This window comes from Juglans regia, chromosome 15 (assembly GCF_001411555.2).
Source record: "Juglans regia cultivar Chandler chromosome 15, Walnut 2.0, whole genome shotgun sequence".
Taxonomy (NCBI): domain Eukaryota; kingdom Viridiplantae; phylum Streptophyta; class Magnoliopsida; order Fagales; family Juglandaceae; genus Juglans; species Juglans regia.
In genome coordinates, this window is record NC_049915.1 from 1,698,445 (window position 1) to 1,725,743 (window position 27,299).

The 27,299-nt window shown below is 39.3% G+C and overlaps 3 protein-coding genes across 6 annotated transcripts; 1 reads left to right on the plus strand and 2 right to left on the minus strand.

Moving 5' to 3' along the window:
* Positions 1-88: 88 nt before the first annotated feature.
* Positions 89-19,106, plus strand: LOC108986178 (transcriptional corepressor SEUSS-like). 4 transcript variants are annotated; one of them, XM_035685701.1, is made up of 11 exons: positions 89-484; positions 1,037-1,648; positions 1,733-2,445; positions 2,535-2,654; positions 2,930-2,978; positions 3,197-3,411; positions 3,511-3,579; positions 5,609-5,706; positions 6,523-6,616; positions 7,726-7,795; positions 17,848-19,106. In XM_035685701.1, exons 2-11 carry the CDS (start codon positions 1,381-1,383, stop codon positions 18,768-18,770), a joined length of 2,619 nt encoding a protein of 872 aa, XP_035541594.1. In that variant the 5' UTR covers positions 89-484; positions 1,037-1,380; the 3' UTR covers positions 18,771-19,106. The 4 variants fall into 4 exon arrangements, with proteins under 4 accessions (XP_035541594.1, XP_035541593.1, XP_035541592.1 ...); XM_035685700.1 differs by having other exon boundaries at positions 95-484; positions 904-2,445; XM_035685699.1 differs by having other exon boundaries at positions 95-484; positions 1,037-2,445.
* Positions 19,107-21,124: 2,018 nt separating this feature from the next.
* Positions 21,125-22,460, minus strand: LOC108980524 (thioredoxin M-type, chloroplastic-like). The gene is made up of 2 exons (XM_018951462.2): positions 22,045-22,460; positions 21,125-21,768 (listed from the first exon to the last, which is right to left on the minus strand). Exons 1-2 carry the CDS (start codon positions 22,274-22,276, stop codon positions 21,449-21,451), a joined length of 552 nt encoding a protein of 183 aa, XP_018807007.1. The 5' UTR covers positions 22,277-22,460; the 3' UTR covers positions 21,125-21,448.
* A 784-nt stretch (positions 22,461-23,244) lies between these two features.
* Positions 23,245-26,535, minus strand: LOC108980523 (ribosome maturation protein SBDS). Its single transcript, XM_018951461.2, has 6 exons — positions 26,358-26,535; positions 25,794-25,961; positions 25,199-25,328; positions 24,850-25,050; positions 24,482-24,649; positions 23,245-23,785 (listed from the first exon to the last, which is right to left on the minus strand). The coding sequence occupies exons 2-6, from the start codon at positions 25,925-25,927 to the stop codon at positions 23,342-23,344; spliced, it is 1,077 nt and encodes a 358-aa protein (XP_018807006.1). The 5' UTR covers positions 25,928-25,961; positions 26,358-26,535; the 3' UTR covers positions 23,245-23,341.
* Positions 26,536-27,299: the final 764 nt, after the last annotated feature.

The window sequence follows — 27,299 nt, forward strand, 5'->3', positions numbered from 1 at the left end:
TAACATCGCGGATGATGGATGACGATGATGATGGTATTTATCTATGGATGCACATAAATAAGCGTACAGGGAGAAAGAGTAGCATTTGACTTCATTTGTCACAGTAGAGATAGAAAGAGAGAGAGAATGAAGAAAATTGAATCGGATCGAATACAGTTTTGACGTCCGCAAGGACAGCAAAAAACTCTCTTTCTCTCTCTAAAACTTTCTACTTTCTCTCTCTAAAAGAATACAGCGAGGAACAGGGGGGGCGTCTACTGAGCACAGACTGAGAGATGAAGAAACCCTAGAGAGAAAAAAGAGAGCTCTGGGCTTTGTTTTTTTTCTCCGTGCCACAATTTTAAGCTGAAGTAATTTTGAGAAAGATACGTATGTAAAGGAGAGAAGAGTTCGAATTTGGTTTTCTAGGGGATTCTTTTTTATCATTGTGATGTTTTATTGGTGGGCTTTGAAGACTTTGTGACCTATTCAATTTCCAACTCCGGTGAGTCCTTGGGTAGTCTTTGACTCCGTATTTTATTCCGTCTTCTTCGCTTTTCTTTTTTGCCCTTCTTAAAGTTTGATAGTCAGGTCCTGGGAGTTTTTGGAGTGTGTTGTTGCTCATTGGAAGCTCTGGATCGTTGATTGTTAAGGTTTGAGAATCGATCGATGCGGGTTTAGTTGTTGTCTGCATTTGTTTAGCCTTTTGATTGTTGTTTGCAGTCGTGATTGTTGTTATTGTTTGATAAAGTTTCGATTTTGTGCTTTTTGGGATTGCTTGGGGGGGGGGGGGTTCATGTTTGAAACTTGAACTCGGAGGTATGAGAAAAGGAGTTGTTCTTTGATGGGTAAGGTTCACTTTCGTTTTCTTTTGTAGGGTTGTGAATTTTGGTGACGTGGGTTTGTTTTGGGATTTGGTTGCAGCTTTTGGCCGGTAGTGTGGGGAAATTGAGATTCAGAATCTGTGTTTGGGAGTGAATGTTTGATTGTGGATTGGTTAGTGTTTTTGTACAATGGTTGAAGCTATGGTAGATCTGAAAATTCGTAAATTATACAGAGATTCATGCGGAAGCGGCTTGGAGATTGCTGGTTTTGCAGAAACGGTACAATTCTAGTATGTTCAGAATCGATGCTTATTCCTTGGTTTTGGGCTGTCTCGGTACTTGGCTTGCCTTTGGAAGAAGTCAACACCATATGCACAGGCAGAAAGCTTGCCCACTTCTATTGGTGCACAATAAGCTTCTTTGAAGCCAAAGACCTTGGATGTTGCGGAGAAGTGCTATCTGGTTTGAGCAATTTGTCCGGTTTTTCACGCCTTGCGTAATTGTAGTTTCTTGATTCTTGTTGTTTTAGATAGTTGTAGCACTTCGGTCAGTGTGTTTAGTTTGCGCTTCTGGAAAGATGGTACCTTCGGGGCCGCCCACACCAATTGGTGGCACCCAGTCCGTTTCACCTTCACTCTTGCGATCAAATTCTGGAATGTTAGGACCTCAAGGGGGTCCCATGCCTTCCCAGACGGCTTTTCCTTCACTTGTGTCACCCCGTACTCCGTTTAATAACATGAATATGCTGGGAAACGTGCCCAATATGTCATCCCTTCTTAATCAGTCTTTTGGAAATGGAGGTCCGAATACTTTGCTTTCGGGTCCTGGAAGTAGCCAGCGTGGAGGTATTGATACTGGGGCTGAGTCGGATCAACTTTCTAGTATTGGCAATGGTATGGGTTTTAATACTCCTTCATCTTCATTTGTAGCTTCGAACATGGTGAACCCTTCTTCATCTGGACAAAATCAGGGTCAGCAATTCTCGAACTCTTCTGGTAACCAGCTAATGTCAGATCAACAACAGTCCCATCAACTTGAATCCCAAAATTTCCAACATGGTCAGCCGGCAATGCAACAGTTCTCTGCTCCACATGGTTCCCACCAGCAACAGCAGCAGCAATTTCAACAAATTCGAGGAGGAGGTGGTGTTGGACCTGTAAAGTTGGAGCCCCAGCTGTCAAATGATCAGCACGGACAGCAACAGCAGCAGCAGCAGTTACAATCATTAAGAAATCTTCGTCCGGTGAAACTGGAACCGCAACAAATTCAGACAATGAGAAGTCTGGTGCCAGTAAAAATGGAACCTCAACATTCTGATCAATCCTTATTTCTGCAACAACAGCAGCAACAACAGCAGCAACAGCAACTCCTCCACATGTCAAGGCAGCCCTCTCAGGCTGCTGCTGCCCAGATTAATATTCTGCATCAACAAAGACTCTTGCAGCTGCAACAGCAACAGCAACATCAACAACACCAGCAACAACAACTATTGAAGGCAATGCCCCAGCAGCGTTCCCAATTGCAACAGCAGTTTCAACAGCAGAATTTGCCTTTGAGACCTCCTGCAAAATCAGTCTATGCACCTGGGACGTGTGCTAGGCGGCTCACACATTACATGTATCAGCAACAACGCAGACCAGAAGTAAGATTTTGTTACCATTTATAGTCTTTTATATGCTTCATTTGGTGTAGCTGTTATGATCTGTAATAATTTATAAAACCTTTGTGTAGGACAACAATATTGAGTTCTGGAGGAAATTTGTTGCCGAGTACTTTGCCCCCCATGCTAAAAAGAGATGGTGTGTTTCTATGTATGGAAGTGGCCGGCAAACAACTGGAGTTTTTCCTCAGGTTGCTGCTAATGACATTAAATTACCCCCGAGGACATGCAAACCTGCTTAAGCTCTTCTTGTTGTTTATCTTTTGTATCTATAAACTGCTGATACTTAATATCGCCTCCATGCTAGTTTGAAGTAAATAATTTCAATTCATGCTCTCAAAATTTTATTAGCCCTTATAAAAAAAAAATATTAGCCCTTGGATCTCTATGCATTCATCCCGATTTGGTTTCCTATTAACTCAAATACTCGTCCAAGGGAAAATAATCAATCTTGTGAATTTTTCAGGATGTGTGGCACTGTGAAATATGTAACCGCAAGCCTGGCCGTGGTTTTGGTATGTTCTCAATTAGTTTTTCAAGTTTGTTGTTCATTCCATGTTGTTTTCCTCGGCAATTTAGTGTCCTCTTTTAAATGTACACTATGCTATTGGCTCACTAGCATCTTTGATTTTTGGTGAATAAAGTGTCTCTAGTTATGCTCCTTGCTACTTTTATTTGGTGTATGGATGGAGTTTTCCATGTCTAACTGGTGTCTGAATTCTGTTTACTGTAGAAGCAACTGTTGAGGTTCTTCCCAGGCTTTTCAAAATAAAGTATGAAAGTGGTACTTTGGAAGAACTTCTTTATGTTGATATGCCCCGTGAATATGAGAATTCATCTGGTCAGATTGTCCTGGACTATGCTAAGGCAATACAGGAAAGTGTGTTTGAGCAACTTCGCGTTGTTCGTGATGGTCAGCTACGAATAGTTTTCTCTCCAGACCTAAAGGTTGCACAGAAGGGAATGGCATCTTTACCTCTAATGTCTGCGTTATTCTTTATGCATTGCTATTGACATTTTCTTGTCTCTGGCCATCCTTTTGACTAGATATGCTCCTGGGAATTTTGTGCTCGGCGCCATGAAGAGCTCATCCCTCGAAGATTGCTGATACCTCAGGTAATGATGAAATATTGTTTTGCGACAAGAGAAGCTCTTCTGTTTTACGGTTGACTACTTGATTCCTGCAAGATATCTTTATTGGGGAACCAAGTTAGCTGGCTGATTGTGGTATATTGATTGTTCAGTGACAACTAGACGTTGCTTTTTTAAATACGATGAGGCAACCATTTGTTTTGGTGTAAATAAATATTTCTGTAAGGTGGTTAAATAGTTTACAACTACTGTCTTAGACTCTTAATGGTAGTGTGCTTGTTTGCTAATCATTTGTGCTAGAATTCGTAGAGCAGATTTAGTTTTTCTAAAAGACACGGGTTATGAATAGGAAGTTCGTATATTTTATGTGCTCCTTTTGGCTAGCTGCTAATGTTTGAATCATGTGGGGATCAACGTCTTGGATTTAGGAGGTTCTTTCCTTGATGGTTATGATAATGACTTGTTTCTGTATTTGATTATCTGGATTCCTTTCTTTCGTTTTTGTATTCCGCTTCTTGTCCTTATCTTGATAGTTATGATAATAACTTGTTTCTGTATTTGATTGTCTGGATTCCTTTTTTTTTTTTGTATTCCGCTTCTTGTCAGTATTCATGTAAACTTTTTGCCTCCAATGCGGCATAAAGATGGTCCAGAAATCTTTCTTTTTAAGCATGTTGATAATTGGAGAAATTTAATTGGATGGAATGTGGAAGTGCTACAAATCCTATGTGAATGCTTGCAAAGCACCTTCACTCTATTAATTAAGGGTTTACTAGAACGCATGCAAATCTTTTTTTTTTTTTGAAAGAGGCCGTAGCCCCATTTTTATTAATAGCCCTCACTTATGGCGGAGGAATACTGTGGTAACACAAAGTCCCCACTAACAGTCATCATCATTTACAATGTAAATACGGAAGGCCCAATTTATCAAGTTTCAACATCCCCTTAAATTCGCAAGGAAGGTTACGGAGCTCCAAGATATCAGTTGATTGCCCCTGAGCTCCAATTTTTGCTAATCCATCTGCCACCTGATTGACTTCACGGTATGCATGATGTACATGAATAACCATGTGGTTAGCAAAGGACTTTGCTTGATCCCATGCGTTCCTCACTGTGCTGATAACCTCAAAATCGTTTTGCCACCATGAACAAATCAACTTGGAGTCAGATTCCACTTCACCTCATAAAGATTTAGCTGCCTGTAAAGTTTCAGACCATCTACTAAAGCGAAAGCTTCTGCTTCTGAGTTGGACCGAGTCCCATAGTGCCTATAGAATGCAGCCACAAACTCTCCATTCGCATCTCTGATAATTCCTCCTCCACCACTCGGGCCTGGATTCCTGCGACTGCTCCCATCTATGTTCAGTTTGACATTTCCTCTGGTGGGTCTTAGCCACTTAAGAATAAGATACTTCGGTCTTTTAATAGGCAGTGAAGTTATGCCTAATTGCTTCAATACATATGGATCAAATTGTTTTATGACTGACAGATCTTGCTTTGCCATCAATCGCTCAGCCAAGAAGCTCTTAATCCTGAATACAATGGCCACTCCTGTTTCCACCATACCCTCCATGCGTGCAGTGCAACGCCTAATCCACAACAACCAGCTAATAAGGGAAGGGAGAAGCCCAATCATTAAGCTGATTTCGGAGGCTAGATTCGCCTTTCTAAACCACCAAGAAAGGGGGGGGGGTTATTTCTTAGTGCTGAAATTTTCAAATTATGTCTTGTTTCTATTATTGTTCTAGATTGTGTGATTGTTTATTTTCATTTTCAGCTTTATCTTTACTTAGTTTTGAGTCATATTACTGGATGTCTAAACTGAAGCCTGTCCAGCATTGATTGAAATGATATACAATGGATTTTTATTAGTTTTAGATGAAATAAGTACTGTACCTTGGTTGTTTCATTTCAGATGTACCACATCCTGGATTTGATAACCTGTAGGTCGGCACACACGTTTTCATTGGATGTGAAAATTACCCATTAATTGTCGAATTCTCCTCATCCCCAATTGCCGTTCGAAGTAGTTGACGGTATTTGTGGTGCACAGGTTAGTCAGCTAGGAACTGCGGCTCAAAAATACCAGGCTGCTACTCAAAATGCATCGTCCAATATATCTGTTTCAGAGTTGCAAAATAATTGTAACATGTAAGCCCCTGACTTTTATGGTTCCTTGTTCTTATGCTATTTTTAAGCCTTTTGAGTGGTGCTTCACTTTTACTCCTGGAATTTACCTGTTTGATTAATTTCTTTTCAAGAAGGGGTAAAAATGTGAAAAAAGCAATAAAACACTTTATGTATTCCTTATTTTTTTTTTTTGATCAGAATGTTTTAATGTTTTTTAGCTCAGTTCTCTCTCTCTCTCTCTCTCTCTCTCTCTCTCTGTATCTGTCCACACATTTCTTTTCTTCACTTGTTTCTGTTCTCTCAAGCATCATAAGCTTGATAATGAAGAAATTATTTCCATCTATGTTGACTTGAGGAATGGTGGTCCACGTGTTTTGCAGTTCAGCTTGATGCATAATGCACACATTTTACGATCTTCATGTAGCTTTAATTGCACTAGCAACATGAGTATGGAAGCTAATAGAAGTTGAGATTTAACCATGTTTCGTTGGCACTGTGCTGAGTATTTGCAAAAGACAACATTTGATTCTCAAACTTGCTTCATCTATGAAATATGTTTTGATTCTCAAGTACTTCGTCAGATAAGGCTGCCAGTGTATTATATTTTATTGTGACTACGTGGTTGCAAATTTTGGTTCCCCTCCCCCTAATGAGAAAAAAGAATCCCCTGCGGGCTGCAGGGTTTGAGGTATGCCTTGTGGTTACTGTTTATGATATTAGGTATATCTCGGTATGAATTACGTGAGAGTAGTTTGTCATTGACTTTCCCTGGCCTTGACCAATGATGTGTGGCATTTAAGGCCTTTCATTAATTCTTTCTGTGTGATTTTTCTTTAGGTTTGTAGCATCGGCTCGACAGTTAGCGAAGGCCTTGGAAGTTCCATTGGTAAATGATTTAGGATATACAAAGAGATACGTTCGATGTCTTCAGGTAATGTCCTATTTCTCTCTTGTTATTCCTCCAGCTTTAAAAGTTGAATGCTCTGGGTTCCACATTTAAGAGTAGTAAATCACCTTACTTGGAATATGAAGTAAAACGCAAAACAACAATAAGTGGTTAGCGGTTGGGTAATTTGTGCTTGAGATCTTTGCAATTTCTATCTAGGGAATAACATTTGCTTTTCTTTTCTTTCTTTCTTTTTGAGTACTATGTATTTTGATTTTGGCAAGCTATTTTCTATGTTGTTTATTTTCTAGTAGAGTAAGAGAGATTGGAAAACCCCGTGAAGGAATTCTACCTTCCAGTTATGAGCCACTCTCCTGGTTAAACGTCCACTAAGGGCTAGTTTGGATGTTGAGATGAGATATTCTCATCTTATCTCAACATCTAAACATTACTTAAACATAAACACTTTTCAATTTCAAATATTCAACTTTTTAATTTAATCATTACAATTTTTATAAACTTCCAATTAGAATACAAAAATCAATTCAATTTTTTCAAATCCCAACAAAAATAATATTAAAAAATTATGTTCTAACAAGATTTTAACTTTATAATATTTTTATTCAATTTTTTCACTTATTTCCCAAAATCTCCTAAAACATCTTAACTCAAACTATTTCACTACCATTCACAAATCATTTCACTACTATTCACAGATTTTGTTGACATGATGAATCCTTTCCATGTTACTACATCATTAAGGATATGCTTTTCCTTTAGGATCAACTACTTCATCATGTGTTGGATTAGGTTCTTTCCCTTGTTTGAGGTCAATACTTGAAATTTTCTCTTTCTATGTAAAAATCTAGCAGTTCAAACACAATGGTATGCTAAGATCTTTTCTGTGTTTGAGAGACATTTGGATTCCTTTCAGCTTTTGCTTCTCACAAAGGCCTAGTACTCAGGACTTATCCCTTATTGCTATAGTTTCTTTTATGTCATTAGACCACAATGGTAAGCACTGGTTAAAATGCTTAACTGTGGATTTTTTGGAGGATAAAAAAAATAGCTTCGGAGCAGTTCTTGAAATATATTAACGATAATTCTGTACAGTTTGATCACTCTGTTCTTTACTATCATTCTCGTGCTTACAGATATCAGAAGTGGTTAATAGTATGAAAGACTTGATTGATTATAGCTGGGAAAAAGGGACAGGACCTATGGGTAAGTTTCCTGCAAATTTTCTTTCATTAAAACTTTTACTTTTACGTATGTGTTTCATTGGTGGTCTTTTACCAAGGCTGAGAGTAATGTTAGAAGGTTAGATCAAAGAAATGTATATTTTAGTTGATGTGTCATAATCTTAAATTGAGATTTTCTCTCCGTACACTTTTTGCTTTTCTTGGTTTTCTTGTGTTTTGCTGCTGTGTTGGTATTTTCTTGAGGTGATTAGCATGTAAATCTTTGGTGATTAGCATGTAGTTTAGTGTAGAATGTAGATTGGTATCTTCTGGATAAAGTCATATCATCTGGAGATAAGTATGGGAAGTTTTTGGGAGCTTGTCATTGAAGCAAAAATATTCTCCATCATGAGAGAAGGAGGTCTCATACGTATCACTGAGAGAGGTAGAAGGTTTAAACAGGAGATTCTGATGGGCTTGAGCACTGCTCAGTGGCTTGAGAGAGTATTGGAGGAGAGTGTGACGGGTGTTAATAAGGATTATTATTCATCAACAAGGGAGGGGTACAGGAGTTTCATAGCGCAGAGATGTTCCAATAAACGCGGCAGATTCTTGGAGATTGCTGTGTATGCTGAAGGGGGGCGCCGTAGTCTCATGTTGATTCCTGAAGAAGAGGGAGGAAGGGGATGGAAAAGATTGAGGGAGGTGCTTAGGAAGGCCTCTCTGCTGGGCAGCAAATCTGCTGGGTATGGTGAAGGAGAAAGGGCTCGAGGTCACCAGTGGGGGAAGGAAACTCAATTTCAATCATACAAAGAAGCTTTAACATCGACAGAGACAAGGGTTGTGCCAAGGCAAGGGGCTGGCGGAGGAGAAGGGGCTCGAGGTCACCAGGGATACTTTCGGGAAGGAGATTTCGAGAGAGACATGCGGGAGGTACGCGGTATGGTGAGGGACATGCAGTGGCAGTTGAGGGACCTGCAGAAGGAAGTTGATAAAGTGTTGCGTGTTGTCGGGGATGGAATGGGTCAGTGTGAAACGGGGCGTTTAAGGGACGATAAGGGGAAGGGGCAGACGTCGGGAGGGCCAACTCATATGGGCCCTTACGGGCCATATCAAGCCCGAGACCCGCGTGGAAGGTGGAGGCCCATCTTCAAGACCCGAAACCTCTGGAGGCCTAGGGCGACTTCTGCGAAGGAAGGAGATCAGCCGCCATCGACGTCGCGGCGCCTTAAACAGGATGAAGACTTGCCGGAATCATCGTCACGTCGATCTCAGAAGGCGCCGACGAAGACACTGATCCAGCAGGAAGGTGAGAAGCACACGTCGACGATAGAAGTGGTTCTTCCATCACCTCCGAGCGTTGTTCTTCCTCCTCTATGTGCACAGAACGCGCCGATGGGGTGTGGGGGAGGTACCGAAGGTGCACAGAATGGTGAGAAGCACACGTCGACTCCGAGCGTTGTTCTTCCTCCTCTGTGTGCACAGAACGCGCCGATGGGGTGTGGGGGGGGTGATGAAGGTCCGACGGACACTTCTGAGCCTTTCAACGAAGACGTTTCTAGGAGGGATAGTGAAAGGGGAGATTCGGCAAGTGAAGATTTATTCCTTTCAGATGAGGAAAATTCTCAGAGAATTATTCAGGTGTCAAATACCATGGATGAAGTAGGTCTGGAGGAACTACAGGAACTACAGGAATTTCAAATTCAAAATCCTTTCCCGTTGAGCTGTCTCTTCCCAGATCAGTCGAATGCTTCAGATTGGGTTTTTAAAACAGTAAAAGATATTCAGGATATTGTGGGATTGAAATGTGAAGGGTATGAGGAGCAATTCATGGCACTCCTCACAGCCATTGAAGCAGGCCATCAACAACATAAGAAAATAGGATCCAAAAAACAGCGAGAGCTTAGGAGGTTGACTTGGTCAATGAACTCTGAAGGTAATTCTAGTAGGGAAAGGTCTAAAGGAAAGGGGCTGGCCCTTCCCAAATGAAACCAAAAATAGTTTCATGGAATGTCCGTGGCCTAAATGTGTTGAGTAAGAGACTTCAAGTGAGAAACTTGTTGAGAGAATGGAAGGCGGACATTGTTTGTTTACAGGAGACGAAGTTGAAAGCTATCACCACTAGTATTGTAAGAAGTGTATGGAGCTGCACACACGTGGAGTGGGTTTACTTGGCAGCTAATGGGGCTTCAGGTGGTGTTTTGGTAATGTGGGATCAAAGGGTAGTGAAGAAAAAGGAGGAGTATATTGGGGCTTTTACGGTAGCATGCTCGTTTATGAGCATCTCGGATGGATTTTTGTGGGCATTTGCAGGGGTTTATGGTCCAAATTCAGACATAGATCGTAGACTTCTATGGGATGAATTAGCTGGAGTATACAGTTGGTGGGATCTTCCATGGTGTATTGGAGGAGATTTTAACGTAACAAGATTCCCTAGTGAGAGCTTTGGTAATAGAAGACTAAGGCCAGCTATGACTGAATTCTCAGAATGTATTTTTGAGTTGAATCTTGTGGATCTACCTATGGCGGGAGGCTTAGGTACGTGGGCTAATAATCAGTCCTGGTCTCGAATAGATAGATTCTTAATTTCTCCTGAGTGGGAAAATCACTTCCCGGAGGTTTGGCAAAAAAGAATGCCTAGACTATGTTCGGATCATTGGCCAATTATGTTGGATTCTGGTGGGATTCAAAGAAGACGTAGGTATTTTAAGTTTGAAAATATGTGGCTAGAAACAGAAAGTTTTGTTGATAGGGTCAAACAGTGGTGGTCAGCGTATCATTTTCAGGGCACTCCAAGTTTTATTCTGGCGAGGAAATTGAAAGCTTTAAAACAAGATTTAAAATTATGGAATAGACAGTCTTTTGGAGACATTGGGGAACAGAAGAAAATCAAGACAAGGGAGATCGCTGAAATGGATAGGATTCAAGAGTCCAGGTCTTTATCACAGGACGAAATGATTAAAAAACTAGAGATGGTTGCAGATATGGAGAGGATCATTCTACTAGAAGAGATTTCGTGGCGGCAAAAGTCGAGAGCACTATGGTTGAAGGAAGGCGATAGATGCACTAAGTTCTTCCATAGAGTGGCTAATTCACACAGAAGATCTAATAATATTGAGATGCTGAAGATAGATGGGGCAGAGTGCAAGGATGAACAGAGAATTAATAATCATGTAGTTGGGTTCTTTGAACAACTACTTACTGAACAGGAGGTGTGGCGACCAAAGCTTGATGGATTAGCCTTCGACACTATTGGGCCTAGGGATGGTATTCATTTGGAGAGGCCGTTTGAGGAGGGTGAGGTTTTCGAAGTGGTGAGGAAGATGGCCAAAGACAAGGCTCCGGGTCCTGATGGGTTTTCTATGGGTTTTTTTCAAACTTGCTAGGATATACTAAAAGATGATCTCATGTTGGTGTTCCAGGAGTTTCATGAAGCTGGACATTTCGAGAAAAGCCTAAATGCCACATTTCTTGTTTTGATCCCAAAGAGAGTTGGGGCTGAAGAAATCAGGGAGTTCCGACCCATTAGCCTAATAAATGGGGTTTACAAGATCATTTCCAAGGTTCTCGCAAAACGCCTTAGTGAGGTAGTGGGAAAGATAATTTCAAAGCCTCAAAATGCTTTTGTCAAGGATAGACAGATCCTAGATGCTGTACTTATAGCAAATGAAATTTTGGACAGCAAACTAAAAGATGGTAGAAATGGGGTCTTATGCAAACTAGACATGGAAAAAGCGTATGATCACGTAAATTGGGAATTTTTACTAGACCTTCTAAGGAGATGTGGATTTGGGGAAAGATGGAGATCATGGATCCGTTGGTGTATTTCTACATCAAAATTTTCAGTGCTGATAAATGGAAGTCCAACGGGTTTTTTTAATAGTACACGAGGCCTTAGACAAGGAGATCCGTTGTCACCATTACTTTTTGTCATTGTAATGGAGGCTCTGAGTAGAATGACTTCAGCTCTGGTTGCAAACGGGTGTCTGAATGGGTATTCAATAGGATCCCCGGGAGGAGGATCAATTAATATTTCACATTTATTGTTTGCAGATGATACTCTTATTTTTTGCGAGGCAGACAACAATCAGATTCGCGTCTTAAAGGCCCTTCTCCTTTGTTTTGAAGCAGCTTCAGGGTTGAAAGTGAACTTGGATAAATCAGAGATGGTGCCTATTGGAGGTGTGCGACGGATAAGACAGTTGGCTAATACTCTGGGGTGTAAGATTGCTTCACTTCCTATGACATACCTTGGTCTTCCATTGGGGTCTGTCTCACGAGCGATTCCTATATGGGATATAGTGATTGAGAAAGTAGAGCGTCGATTAGCAGGATGGAAGAGAATGTATTTGTCAAAAGGCGGTAGGATTACCTTGATAAAGAGTACGTTATCTAATTTACCGACATACTTTCTATCCTTGTTTCCTATCCCAGCAAGTGTGGCAGTTCGCATTGAGAAACTACATCGAGATTTCCTATGGGGAGGTATGGGGGAAGAATTTAAATTTCACCTAGTCAGGTGGGAAAATGTTTGTAGACCTATCTCTTCTGGCGGGTTGGGCATTAGAAATTTGAGAAGCTTTAATCGGGCATTACTTGGGAAATGGTTGTGGAGATACCATAAAGAACCTGAAGCATTATGGAAACTGGTGATCGAGAGCAAATATGGTGAATTATGGGGGGGATGGTGTACCAATGAAGTGAATGGGACATATGGTGTGAGTTTGTGGAAACATATAAGAAGAGGTTGGGGGGTCTTTTCCAGGCATATAAGATTTTGTCTTGGAAATGGGACTAGGATCAAATTTTGGTATGATAATTGGAGTGGTAATGGGGTTTTAAAGGATCTATTCCCTATTCTCTTTAGGGTGGCAAGTGATAATGATGTATCCGTGGAGGAAGTTATGGTAATAGTGGGGGAACAAATTCAATGGAATATTAACTTTACCCGGGCAGCACATGATTGGGAAGTTGATATTTTTGCATCCTTTTTCAGCCTCTTATATTCTCTCAAACGCAGCAATCATCAAGCTGATAGGTTGTGGTGGATACACACGGGGAAAGGCTTATTCTCGGTTCGCTCGTATTATAAATCCTTAACACAAGAACAGCCAACCCAATTCCCCTGGAAAAGGATTTGGAGACACAAGGCACCCCTCAAAGCAGCGTTTTTTGTGTGGACTGCTTCTTTGGGTAAGATACTCACAACAGATAATTTGAGAAGACGAGGAGTGATCATCGTTGATTGGTGCTGTATGTGCAAGAACGAGGGTGAATCGGTGGATCATCTTCTACTACATTGTGATATAGCTAGAGGGATATGGAATGAAGTATTCAGAAGATTAGACTTGGGATGGGTTATGCCCAAGTCCGTGGTGGAGATGTTGGCTAGTTGGACAGATTTAAGAGGTAACAAACAGATCAAGGCTATTTGGAAAATGGTGCCCATTTGTGTCATGTGGTGTCTATGGCAGGAGCGTAACGAACGGACTTTTGAAGACAAGGAAAGATCAATAGATGAACTAAAGGCTTTCTTGTTTAGAACCCTATGTACTTGGGCCCATTCTGTTAATTTCAATGGCCAAGATTTCCATGCTTTCCTTAATTTCAATGTTCCTACTTAGCTAGGACATTATTTGTACTGAACTTGGCTTTTGCCTATTCTTTTATTAATATACTTACAATTATCAAAAAAAAAGAAATGAAGCTGGGAAACTCTTAACTAGATCCATGGTAGTATTGCAATGCTATCTTTTGATAAGTATTGCTATACTATCGAACTGATGCATCTAATGTGACTTTATTGGGGTAAATTTGTAGAAATTGCAGAAAGTTTATTTCCTTGATTTTAAGCAATTGAAGACTTTAGCGGCAGAATCTTCTTGTGACCCTAATGTGCACCCTGCCGCTCAAAACGCAAAACAAATCCAAAGGGAAGATGTAGTAGTGGCCCCAAATTTTATGCTGTTAACATAATGGTTATCTGTTAACGTGTAAATCACCAAAATATATTAGCACGACTTTTTTCCTGATGTGTTTTGGACGGTTGCTCACTTTATTTAGGCATTACTTCTTTTTGTTAAATGTTATATATTCTGTGCTTGCTGGAGATCAAGCGATTCCTTTTGGTTTTCATGACATTTGGAGAATTCAGCTTCAGGAGTCTGTAAACTTTATTATTGCTTGCATACGGTAGAGTAATCATGGGAAAGGGTTTTCGCTCTTTAGCAAGACTATAGTAACAATGATGAGAGATCTGGAAAGATTTAATGGGCTAGGAGAAATGAGGCCTTTAAATAAGAATGTTGCGTGTGCTGTGAGGAAATCATATGAGATTTTGGTTAAGATTTTTTTTGATCGGTAATTAAGAAGTTTTATTCATAATAATAGGCAAAACCCAAGTACGCAGGGAGTGTACATGAGAAATACCTAGCTATAGTTTACAACTGAAAGTAGAAAGTCATGGACATTAAGTCCGTTACAAACAATGGCCCCCACCCAAGAAAACAATGTTTTAAAGAAAAATAACTTTTATGCTCCTCCATTGTTCTCTCGTGGTTTTTGAAGCTTCTATCATTTCGCTCCCGCCAAATACACCAACACATACATATGGAGACCATTTTCCATATTGCTGCAACTTGTGAATTTCCTCGAAGGCCTCTACAACATGCTAGAAAATCCACCAATCTGCCGGGCTTGTCCCATGATAAACCAAGCCCTATAAAAAAATTAGCCCATGTGGTCCTGGCCACCTCGCAATGTAGAAACAGATGATCAACTGATTCACCATCTTTCTTACACATGTAACACCAGTCCAATATCATTAATTGACGTCTCCTTAGATTATTTGTGGTGAGAATTTTGTCCAATGTTGTTGTCCAAACAAAAAAAAAGCTGCTTTTGAAGGAGCTTTGGTCTGCCAGATGCTCTTCCATGGAAAAGTGAGCCTGCTTGGGCTCGATAAAACTTTGTGAAATGATCTGACCGTGAATTTACCTTTCTTGGAAGGGCTTCAAAACATCTTGTCCATAGTACCTTCGGTCATACGTACGGAATACAGTGCCGCATAGAAGTCTGTGATAACCTCCAACTCCCAGTCTTGGGCTGCCCTAGTAGAGTCCACATTCCATTGAGGGGAGCCATTAGAAAAAGCCAAAAGATCCGCTATCGCTACATCCTTTACTCGTGCTAGCTCAAATATGGCAGGGAAAGTATCTTTGAGACAACGTTCACCACACCATTTATCATGCCAAAATCTGACGCGAGAGCCATCACCCACAACAATATATGTGTCTCCTGTAAGTCTCCCAACCCTTCCTAATTTTTTCCACAAACCCACCCGATGTAAGCCACGTACTCATTCGAGCACCAACCATCCCATGCATCCCCATCCTGTGCAACTATGACAAACTTCCACAGGGCCCCCCTTTCTTGTTGGTACCACCACAACCATTTACCCAATAGGGCTTGGTTGAACTTCGTCAAGTTACGAATCCCCAATCTACCCCTAGAAAATGGAGTGCACACCATGGACCAATTGACCAGATGGAACTGGAACTTGTTCCCCAAACCACTTCATAAGAAATCGCGTTGTAGCTTCTCAATACGGTTGGAAATCTTTGCTGAGAGTTGGAACAGAGAAAAAAAATAGTTGGGGAGGTTTGAGAGAGTACTTTTAATCAATGTGAGCCTACCACCTTTCGATAAATACCACCTCTTCCAAGATGTCAACCTGCGCTCCACCTTTTCAATCACAGCATTCCAAATCTGTTCTGATTTGAAGGAAGCGCCCAAGGGTAAGGCAAGATACTGAAGAGGTAAAGAAGATACCTTAAATCCCAAGAGAGAGGCTAGAGTCGCCGCTTCCGGAACATTCCCCATCAACACTATTTTAGACTTTGAAAGATTAACTCTCAAACCCGAGACGGCTTCAAAACAAAGAGGTAGAACCCTTAAAGATTGGATATGCCCGAGGTTTGCTACACATAATATGAGAGTGTCATCAGTAAACAAATGAAAAATATTAAGAGAGTCGAAATTACCATTCCCCATCGAGAAACTGTAGAGAAAACCACCTTCTACAAGGCCTAGAATCATCTTACTGAGAGCTTCCATGACGAATAGGAAGAGTAAGGGAGAGAGCAGATCTCTCTGTCTCAAGCCACGAGAGGAGTCAAAGAAGCCCACTAGCGAGCCATTCACCAAGATAGAGAAGTGGACTATTGAGATGCAAAACTCTATCCATTTCAGCCATCTCTCTCTAAAACCGCATCTTGCAAGTAAATAAAGCAAGAGTTTTCAATTAACATGATGATAGACTTTTTCCATATCTAGTTTGCAAATTAACCCAGGTTCACGAGATTTGAGACGTCTGTCCAGCACTTCATTTGCAATTAGACCTGAATCAAGGATTTGTCTACCTTTGACAAATGCGTTTTGTGGCTTCAAGATTAACTTTTCCATCACCGTACTCAATTGGTTTGCTAGTGCTTTGGAAAGAATCTTATAGACCCTAGTCACAAGGCTAATAGGATGATAGTCACGAACATCCATTGACCCCACCTTTTTTGGTATGAGTGCTAGGAAGGTGGCATTGAGACTTTTTTCAAAGCTTGCATAATTATAAAGTTGCTATATTTCCAAGGAGTTAATGCAGTGCCCGGCTTACCCAATGCTCTCCCTCCTTCCCATATATGGGGGAGGTGAAATGGACAGGCTGGATTGAAATTCTTCAACATATTAGCTGTCACTTGATTGGAATGAGCTTCTGAGCAAATGAATCTTGGAAACTACACTCCCCTGCCTCTCTTGTTTGCATAGGTGCATGAAAACTTATTATAGGGCTTGATCATTGGTGCACGGTTCCACTGTTATCATAGTGCAGGAATTGAATTTTCTTTCTCCATTAATAGAGCTTTGCTTAGTTTCTTTTTCTATCCTCTGTCAATGAATCAGGAGTGTGGAAACCTGGCCTTGCGACATATTTGGTTTGTAATCGGTGTCTTTTTAAGGTCTTCTCTAAGCAGATCTATGATTGATGTGTTTGGGGCAGTCAAGGATGTGGTTCCATTGCATAGATTTATAACACATCAAAAATAAGAAAATGTTGAATGGATCTTTTAATCACTAAGCCATTTGAAATTTGGACAGCCAATAACATGAATTTAGAGCTCCTTTGTCTAGAGGCTGAAATCCCCCACTTCGATTTCTGCCCAATTAGCATCTCCGAATCAAGATTCGGGGCAGGCTTCCAATATTTCCTTTTGGTGCTTTAGAAATGATTGTCTCAGATACTTCTAAAAAACAAAAAACGAAATGATCGTATGAGAGAAAAAAAGAAGAGAAATGACTGGTCCCTAGGTATGGGGAAGCTGTATGATCTTTCAAGAGAAGCAAAGGATCTCTCTCTGTTTTATAATACGTGTTGCGTTCCCTATCACATCCAATAAACAGGGTAACTTGGAGGCTCATGTTCGGGCCAAGCATTGTTCTTAAAGGGATTTATTGGGTGGATACGTTATCTTAGTTTTTTTAGTTTCTCAATACCAGCGGGCATAATATTCCCAAAACTGTTTAACTAAAAATCTTCAACATTAGATTTTCTTGTCTCGCAGCCCGTGGGGCCCCTAGATCTCTTTAAGTTGGGGATGTGCCTTGTGTTAAAATATCAGATCTGCAAATATGCCTTTATTGTTGCTCATAATGTAGTTATAACAGTAAAAAGAAAATGTTATTGTCGATAGATTTAGGCTTTTCAAATGCGAGAGAAGTCTGTGGTGGCAGTTTTCAACATTGTGGACCTAATACTGACAAATGAAGAGCTGCTCCCTTCCACCCCAAACTATTTTGCTGTCTTCTGTTGGAAAATAGATTTTTTCCAGTGTATATGCATGTAAAAAATCTACCAAACTCTTCATAGTTAATTTTTTGTAATATGCAAGTCTATAGGTATTCCAAATTTCCAATGCCCTCATAGATTTATTTGTGTTTTTGTTTTTTGCGTGTTCTATGGATTTTTATTTGCAAGATACATTACCACTGTACTTTGGATTTTCAAATGCCAAGGGTAGCTCATTTTTTTCCGTTTCTTCTCAGAAAGCTTGGCCAAGTATCCTAGGAGGACGAGTACTTCGCATAGTCAGTCTCAACAGCCTGAGGAACAGCTACAACAGCATCAAAAAGTGGCCCAGAACTCAAACAGTGATCAAAGCTCTGTCCAGGCTGCTGCTGGCAATGGTGTGTCTGGTGTAAATAATAATTCCCTCAATGCATCATCCACGTCAAACTCTGCAAGCACAATTGTTGGGCTTCTCCATCAAAACTCCATGAACTCGAGACAGCAAAATTCCATGAATGCAAGCAGTCCTTATGGTGGAAATTCTGTTCAAATTCCTTCCCCGGGTTCATCCAGTACTATTCCACAGGCACAGCCCAATCCATCTCCATTTCAATCACCAACACCATCATCTAACAATCCACCACAAGCGCATGGTGCCTTAACAGCTGCCAACCACATGAGTACCTCGAATTCACCTGCAAATATGTCCGTGCAACAGCCAGTGCTTTCCAGCGAGGCCGACCCAAGTGATTCACAGAGCTCTGTTCAGAAAATCCTACATGAGGTGATGATGTCCAACCAACTTAATGGCACAGTTGGTATGGTTAGTGTTGGTTCTTTGGGGAATGACGTGAAAAATGTTAATGGGATTTTGCCAACAAGCAGCAACGCAGGTCTCAACGGTGGCCACTACTTGATGGGCAATGGAACGGTTAACAATAATTCAGGTATGGGTTCTGGATTTGGTACCATGGGTGGACTTGGTCAGTCTGCGATGGTTAATGGAATCAGAGCGGCGATGGGAAATAATTCTACCATGAATGGAAGGGTAGGAATGCCATCAATGGCTCGAGACCAAAGCATGAATCATCAACAGGATTTGGGAAACCAGCTGCTTAATGGGCTAGGAGCACTTAACGGGTTTAATAATCTCCAGTTTGATTGGAAACAGTCCCCATGAGAAAGGCTCTGTTGATCACACTGATATTCCTGTTCTTGATTACAGCTGCTGCTTGTGCAGCATGAGAAATGGTAGAATTGCCTGCTGCCCTGTGTGAAGATGGTTGTATACGGCGAGATATTTACAGGGTTTTGCTCCCACGTTGTACTAATCTGTTTTTCATATATAAAAAGGAAATTTGGTGGCTGGTTGTGGCTGAAGGGGCTAAGTTGCTGTGATTTTAAATGTACTAAATATATATATGTATATGAGGTAGGTTTAAGTTGCACTTGGTGTAACTTTAAATAGTACACTTTAATTTTCCTCTTAATCAATATTTTGAGTCCATTTTTTTCACATGCTAATTACTCACATTTAGAGTTTTATGGCTAATCAGTTGGTTTTTTAAGATGGCATCTTTTTTAATCTTCAATTGAGGTCAAATTTAGCAACCATAAGGATTTATTAAGATATTTTTCTTACAAGAAAACCCTAATTAAGCCCTGTAATATTCTCAAATGGTTACAATAGATACAATTGGATTTAAGAGCATTGGTGGCATTGGTTTCATTAAAGCCATATTCAAAATTTGATAAAAAGTACATATTTTTTATAATTTTAAAACTTTCTTATCCATAACTCCACGTTGGATTAGTCATTAGATTCATCAAAATAATAATATAATATTATTTTTTAATAATATTAATAATTTTTTTTCATATTGTGCAATTATACTATCCAAAGAAAGCCCAACGATTAATAATTAAAGATTAAAGGGAAGGCATTTCAAACAACATCGGCAGCTTTTTTGCTTACCTGGAATTAGATGGGAGCATCGGATTTTTTAGCTAATAATATTATGTCATATTATTATAACAAATAAAAATTAGTGTAGTTATAACCCTATAGTATTAACCAATTTAAAGAACAAACTATAACCCTATAGTATTAGCCAATATAGATGATTTTATCTACATTTTTTTAAATTGTATCTACATTATACATATGTTTCTTTGAATCTGGGAAAGTTACACTCTGTGGTCTCAAATCATCTTTGTTTTTCTTTCTGTTTTTATTTTTAATTTACTTTCTAAATTATTAAAGCTGTCAACTATTGTTTCCTCCAAGGCTGAAAAAGGCAGATATATAGTTTTGTAGCAACATCCAAGAGACACGTGTGGTACAAGAAGGCTTTCATGCTACAAATTGTTCGGAGAGAAGTGGTGGTTTCATAAAAATCACTGCGTGTGGGCCTCGTGCCACCTCTTCATGGAGCTTTTCCCACTACATGCGTTGGACCAACAGACTTGCCACCATCAAATCATTCAAATATGACTGTTGTAGCTTCAAAGAGATAGACGCTTTGGCACCACGAGCTGTCATAGATTTCGAAGTTTACTGGAATTGGTCCAAATTGTAATCCATCCATTTTCACCTCTATCTTACTATTTTCCTTATTGCTTTTCTCAAATTTTGCTAGAATACTCTTATATGTAAAGAGTTTAGTAAAATATTCGAATTGTTGGCGCCCGACGATCATCACCTCCTTCACAACCCACGAGCTCCACTTTACTGCTTTCGGAGAGTGTGGAGTTTTGCGACGACGTATAACGCGATGGAGTTTGGATTTCTTAACGGACTTTTTATTATAAGAGTTGTCCTGTTTGGCCACAGGATCGTGAAGACGAGGCAGTGGATTTCCCCAATAGTCACTTCAAGACAAAATGTAATCACTACAATGACCATGACTACAGTCATGGAACTACAATCTCACTTTCAAATTGTATAAAAACCGCCAATTTGTGCTGCTTTGTCCTAGCAGGGAAGGGCAGGAAACATTTATTTGTTTTTAGGGCCCATTTCTTTTTCTTTTTATATGGTCCTGCATTAATTAAGAAAGAGTGTTTGTTGGGGTCCCCTATCCCTTACTCATGTATTTATGTATCCCTTAATTATAATATATCGAGCTTGCTTAGAAGGAAAAAAAAATATTGTTCCTAGCTAGCAAATTTTAATACGGTCTTAATTAAAAATGTAATTTTCAACTGCCAATTTTGAAAATTTAGAGCCCATATTACCAATTCATGGCAGTTGAGGAATACAAAGCGTAATTTTCTTTTTATTCAGATATGTTATATATATATATTTATGTCCTAATTTTTTGGGGGGTGGGCAGTGGGGAGAGGTGGTCGTGCGCATACATGCAGATCCACCCGTGAGTGGCCTTCTTTTAATTATCATTGAGAATGATTTGGTGTAAGCATGCTTTTTAAGAATAGCATGAAAAATTGATGTTAGTCTTCTATTGACGATACACCCTTTAGCGCCCTAGCTAGCAGTCCACGCATTTAAATGCAAAAAGCAACAATCTGATCTGCAAAATTGTGCTGAGCTTGTATTATCACTTCTCTGTATGAAGTTATAAACTCATGCACATGTACAATCCACACAAACACAAAAGTTCTAGCCTGCACTCTTGAGACTCTTCGGGGATGCTTTGAGAAACTACAAATCATGTAAAAGATACTTGATATTTAGGAGTTCCTGAGAGAGACTGAATATGCATTGTCGAATGCAGGGTGGTTATAGAGTAATAACATGTACAAAATGAAGGAGATATTAAGAGTACAATGATAACATTTAACATAACATTAGTGCCCTTTCTCCAAAAGGAAATGTTTGTTTTTTCATTTCTGTCTTCAGGCCTCTATATATTTCTCTATGGTAGTAGATAAGGTGGACTTTGGTACTGCACCAATCACACTCTCTTTCTTCTCTCCATTCTTGAAGAACAGCACAGTTGGAATGCTTCTGATTCCATACTTGGTGGCAATGTTCGGGCTGTCATCGGTGTTGAGCTTGCAGCATAGGATCTTTCCTGCATATTCTTTTGCTAGTTCATCAATTACAGGTGCAATCATCTTGCATGGTCCACACCATGGTGCCCAAAACTCCACCAGAACTGGGTTTTCACTTGCAATTACAAGGTTATTCCAGCTTGAATCTGTCACCACTTGAACTGCAGATTTCCAAGTATTTGTATCAATTAAAAGGATTGTAAATTTTCTCAGAAAATATTAGGAGATATTGGGGGAGTAACCTTTGAGAGAAAATGACAACGACTGAATCTCTGATGGGGGAAATTAGGAGACAAAGGCAGTTGCAGTAGTAACTCTTAATAACTTATCTAAAATGAAAAAACAACAAAAAAGCCTTAAACACACACCCCTCGGTGGTTTTTGCTGCTTCTGCTGCTATATTTTGCTAAAGAGTTATTAAAGAGTTAGCAGCTAACCTTCATCCAGAGCTTGCCGAGCTTTGCAGACAATGCTCGATTTTCGGGGTCTGCTTTTGAGGGAATGAGGATAAGATGAAGATGATAAAGAGGACGTAAGAATGGACTTCTTCAATCCGCTACATATCGGCAAATGAAGTTTTTCTTTTGAATAAAATGGATGATAACATTGTAGAGCAGCAGCTCTAGTGGTGCAAACTGTGCTCACTTGAAAACAGTTCTCCAGAGCCATTTTTTTTCCCTCTACAATTACAATATTTTTTTGGTTTTGTGAACAGTATGACCACAAGATTTTCAAGGGTTCTCCTACTTTTTTGTAAGTGGATATTATTACAAGATTCTATGGTCGTAAGAGTGCTCAAATTCATGTGGATGACATTTATGTACTGAAACTCTCAATTTGTACCACTCGAAGAGTCATGAAAATTACCCAAAACACTCTCCTTTTATAGACAGATGCAGAAATCCAAATCATCCCAGTTTCCAGGATTTATCGACTCTTTCATTGGTGGACCACAAATTTCTCATCCGTTCAGCAGCTTTGACTGCTTTTATGTTCACAGATGGTTCTCAGCATAAGGTTTTTCAGGACTATTACTTGCTATATTCAACATGCCTCTTAATGCTAACCCAATCCCTTTGTACAAGCATGATATATTACAAATTGATCATTAACAACAACCATATTAAGATTTTAATATGTGCAAAGCCATTGGAATCCCTCTAGATATCCTTTATGCTTTCTTGTCCCCTTTTGAGTAATAATATATCCTTTCCCCATACAGATTCACTGCATAAATAATGTTGCGTGTACCAAAAAACAAGATTCCACACTGACTCATGACCACACGAATGCTGGGAGAGAGGGAAGAAGATTTGATTCTAGCAAAAAATGGTTCTCATAATATTTTCTATTTAGGGTGTTCAAGCCATACACGCTGTCCATGCAAGCCATGTAACTCCAGGTGATGCAAAGCACTCATCGTGTGCCACAGCAAAATCCCATACCCTTGCATGCGCACTCAAAAGGAATCTCTGCCAAAATGCCACTGGCACCTGCTAAGGCCTCCTCCACAAATCATCCGGTTATAGCTCATGTAGTGTGCATGCCTCTGTGCATAGCACTAGCTGTACAAATTCTGTTAGTCTAGAATATTCTTTCATTTTCTGTATAAAAAGGCACTCGACCTCATTGTAATGTTTGAAACACAGAAATATACAAACATTTATTTAAGCATAAGGGAATCTAAACACCAGTGCAAAACATCTTTTACTATCATCTAATACGTGTGGAAATTTAAAATGAATATTCCTTCAAATCTGCCCTCGAGTCACCCACTTCTGGGTCAACCATGCACTCTTCTTCAGTAAGGGCAGGGAGTTGCCTGGTCTTGCGCTTCACGTTATGCTTGTGCCACTCACCCTTGAAGTGATCCCTGAACTCCTTGGAATCCCCGAAAAATGCATTGCACGTACTGCACTTATTTTGCTTCCCCTCCCCCTTGGCATTCCCACTTTCAACAGAAACAGTGGTCTGTTTTTGGAATTTCTCGCTTAGTTCAGATGTATATTTAGCAGATTCCTTAGAGCCTGATGGCATGTTGTCATAATCATCATAATCATCTACATGGGTATCATCTCCCTCCACATGCACAGAGTGTGCAAGAACTTCAAACCGTCCTTGCAAATTGCTCACAAATTCACTAGAGTCCCGATACAAACCAGGATCAATTTCACAAACCTGCACAACGACACAAATATTGAACATTCAGGTAGACAGATTCCTTCATTTAACAAATCCCATGACAGTAAGAAATAGTATAGAACAAAAGTAAGTTCTAATAAGAGATCAGTGATCATAAGTGTACATGACTCTTCCAAGCTAATTAGCATGATTGAAGTGCACCAACTGGTGGTATTTTGAATTTAGCAACAGATTATGAAAAATCCGTAAGTAACTTTCTTTCGCTTAATTGGAGACCACTTGGACCTCTGAAGGTAATATTTGATCCTAGATCTGGTATACTTATCTAGCTAAATTATGATAGACAAAACTACACAACTTACAGCAACAAAACGAAGAGTGAAAAACAGAAACGCCACTCAGTCTCTGCTATTTGATCTAATCTATATATCACAAGCTTCACACTACTGATATATATATATATATATATATATATATATGGGTGCAATTTGATAAAACCATGCTATTCAATTTACTCATTTTCATTCTTTCCATGTAAATATAACTAATTTACAACACCCAAGAGCACGTGCATGCAATCCTTACTTTGAACTTTGAACAGGCATGACGGTTAATAGTAAACTAGCACTAAAAACTGATACGCGAAAAGGAAATGAATAGATCAAAGCTTAAAAGCCTACCATAGTTGGCAGTCAAGACATCTATAAACAGATAAAAAGGACCCAGACTTACAATAGACGGCTGACTTCCAAAATCATCTTTTGAAACAATGGTAGCATTCCAGATATTCAGCTTCTCCAAAAGAGAGGAATAATTCTTTTCTGGAACATAGAGTCGTAATCTCATTGGCGACCGTTTTATTGGAAAGAGCTTCTGAAGCTCATGTATAACTTCCAGCGCCTGCATAAGTTGTGTCATTGCTAGAGAACAAAATATTTATGTATCATACATTCTCAATGAGGAGATGGCAGTGAGAAAAAACTAATATCCTTTTGTACCATCTTAAATTTGACATGTGCAGGTGTAAAAATTCCACCAAATTTGATACCATCAATCCCTTCGTCAAAATTAACACACCCAAATGCAGCAAATAGATTTACCTGCTTCTTTGAGCTACCATGTGGATCAACAGCAAAATGAATTTCATGCATAAGTCGCTCAATCATGCTAATGGTGTAAGGACGTTGAGTTTCAGGATTGAAGGTCTTCTGCATAACAATGGTCGCAATATCTCGAAACTGACTAGATAACTGAGATTCTCTCTCCTTCCCAGCCACTTGAAGATCTCCTTTATCCAAAATCTTTTTTTTTGATACATATACAATTCAATTTATTAATCCAAAAACAAATGAAACCAACATTAGACCTTTACTGGGTTCACTCAGCAGGCAACATAGCATATGACATGAACCATTGCAACAGTGGAATAAATTAACGCATCTCACTGACCTCCAAGCATATTTTGCCCTGATCATCAGTTCCAAAAGCCGCAAGCAAATCTTTTGACTTGGAAAGAATTCCTTTTGAAACATTTGAATAAACCGTCTGTGACTGCAACACTTCATCCAAATCTTTCTCACTGTTCCCAAAAAATCTCATCACAATGGTAACCATTCACATATTGAAACATTCAAATCTTAGTGGAATAAGTGAAAAATATCCAAGCACTAAATTAGGCAAATGTATAGTCAATCGGCTTCTCGGACAACAATATATTCATAAATATTTGCTCATGTACTGAATTTTTACTTTAAATGTTTTACTTTCAGACTTTACTACTCCCTAATCCCTAGCTTGTATTTAGGTGTTTCTGCTTGTATACTTCTTGTGTACTGGGACTATGCCTATTTACTTGCATTAATAAACTCTTTTATTACTTATAAAAAAAAATATTTGCTCATTTACATGCAATGTTAAATTAAATTCTAAACCGAGGTTTGCTATAGAGGACATCATATATACATACATATATATATACATGGTTGGCCAATAAACGTAAAAAACTAGGGTTCCATGAGAGAGAGAGAGAGAGAGAGAGACATACACTCCAGAGCGCCAAGAGAGAACCTTGTTCTTGTAGCAGGCAATCTCGAAGCGAGTGCCATGCTTCTTGAGACGGACCACAGCGACATTCGTCAGTCTCTTTTGCCCTACTGGCTGCACCAGTATCCGAGACATTTTTCCTCCTTTTTCTTGCCTTTCACCTTGCTTCCTGCTCCCACAAAGCCAAAACAACGATCAAACCCGTTCTGTTTGGTGACGTTGATTATCGCGATCCGATCACGTCTAAAGTTTTTCAAGCTAATGTTATCCCTATCCCCAAAATAAATAGGACTAGGACACTGGTCACTGGGATATGAAATTATTAGGACTAGTTCAAACAACCCAAAAACCCCGGTAAGGATTTGGCTGTTCGTGTTTTAGTTGGCTAGGGATTAGGGAGTAGTAAAGTCTGAAATTGCAATTTACTAGCAGCAGAAAGATATGGATACGCAGGAAGGAATCAAAATGTCAATCTAACACTGTGGAGTACAAATATAGTCAATCTCCAGTGTCCGTGTCTGATTTAGACTTGGGTTTTTTGCAACAACGTTTTATAAGTAAATACCTGTGGCGTGGAGTGGGCGGGGGACGTAGACGTTCGGCGGAGGAACACGCGCTGCGATGACTTTGTGGAGGTGGCGTTGGCGTCGGTCTTCGGAGCGTGGAGATAGATTGACAGAGAACAAAGATAAGAATGAGGACGTTCGAACTTAGGTATTTTCGCGAAGAACGGGACCCCAGTTTTCAAGTTATTCACGAAAATGCTATGTATATTTCGGGCCGGAATATCGAAATCCGGCCGGAACGGCCAAAATTTAGATATTTACATAAAATCAAATTATTTATCTCACGTAATTATTATAATTATTTTAAATTTTAATATAAAATATAATTATATTATAATAATATTTTATTTAATTTTTAATAAAATATCTCACCTCATTTAAAATGTATAATCAAATAAAACATTAATCGAGAACGGAATATGCACTATGTAGTGCCGATTACACCATATAAATGCTTTTATTATATATATATATATATTTTAAGTGTGTAAAGTAGGACTGCTGAATAGGATAAATCATTTTAATTATTTCTTATAAGCACAACGTTGACACTTAAAAATGAATTCGTGAGTAATGCTATATATAATTATAAAATATGTAAATATCGCACAATCGTTTTAAAAAAAAATAAGATCTATTATTAAAAAATTATGATTTTTTATATGAATTCTGTATTTTTTTTAAAAAAAAAGATTACGCAGCACTTAAATATAAATATTATTTCTTTTCAAAGATAAAATATTAGAATTACGAAAAAGAAAAATTTGAGGATATTAAAAATGGGCTAATTATTGCAGACAATAATGGGCCAACGAAACTGATATTGGATATATGTACAGTTACTGTATATGGGCTAGAGAATGTAGCAAGACTTTAATGGGCTTAACATGAACATTTGGGTTAAACATGGGCTAGTGTTATTATTCTTATTATTTTCTCTA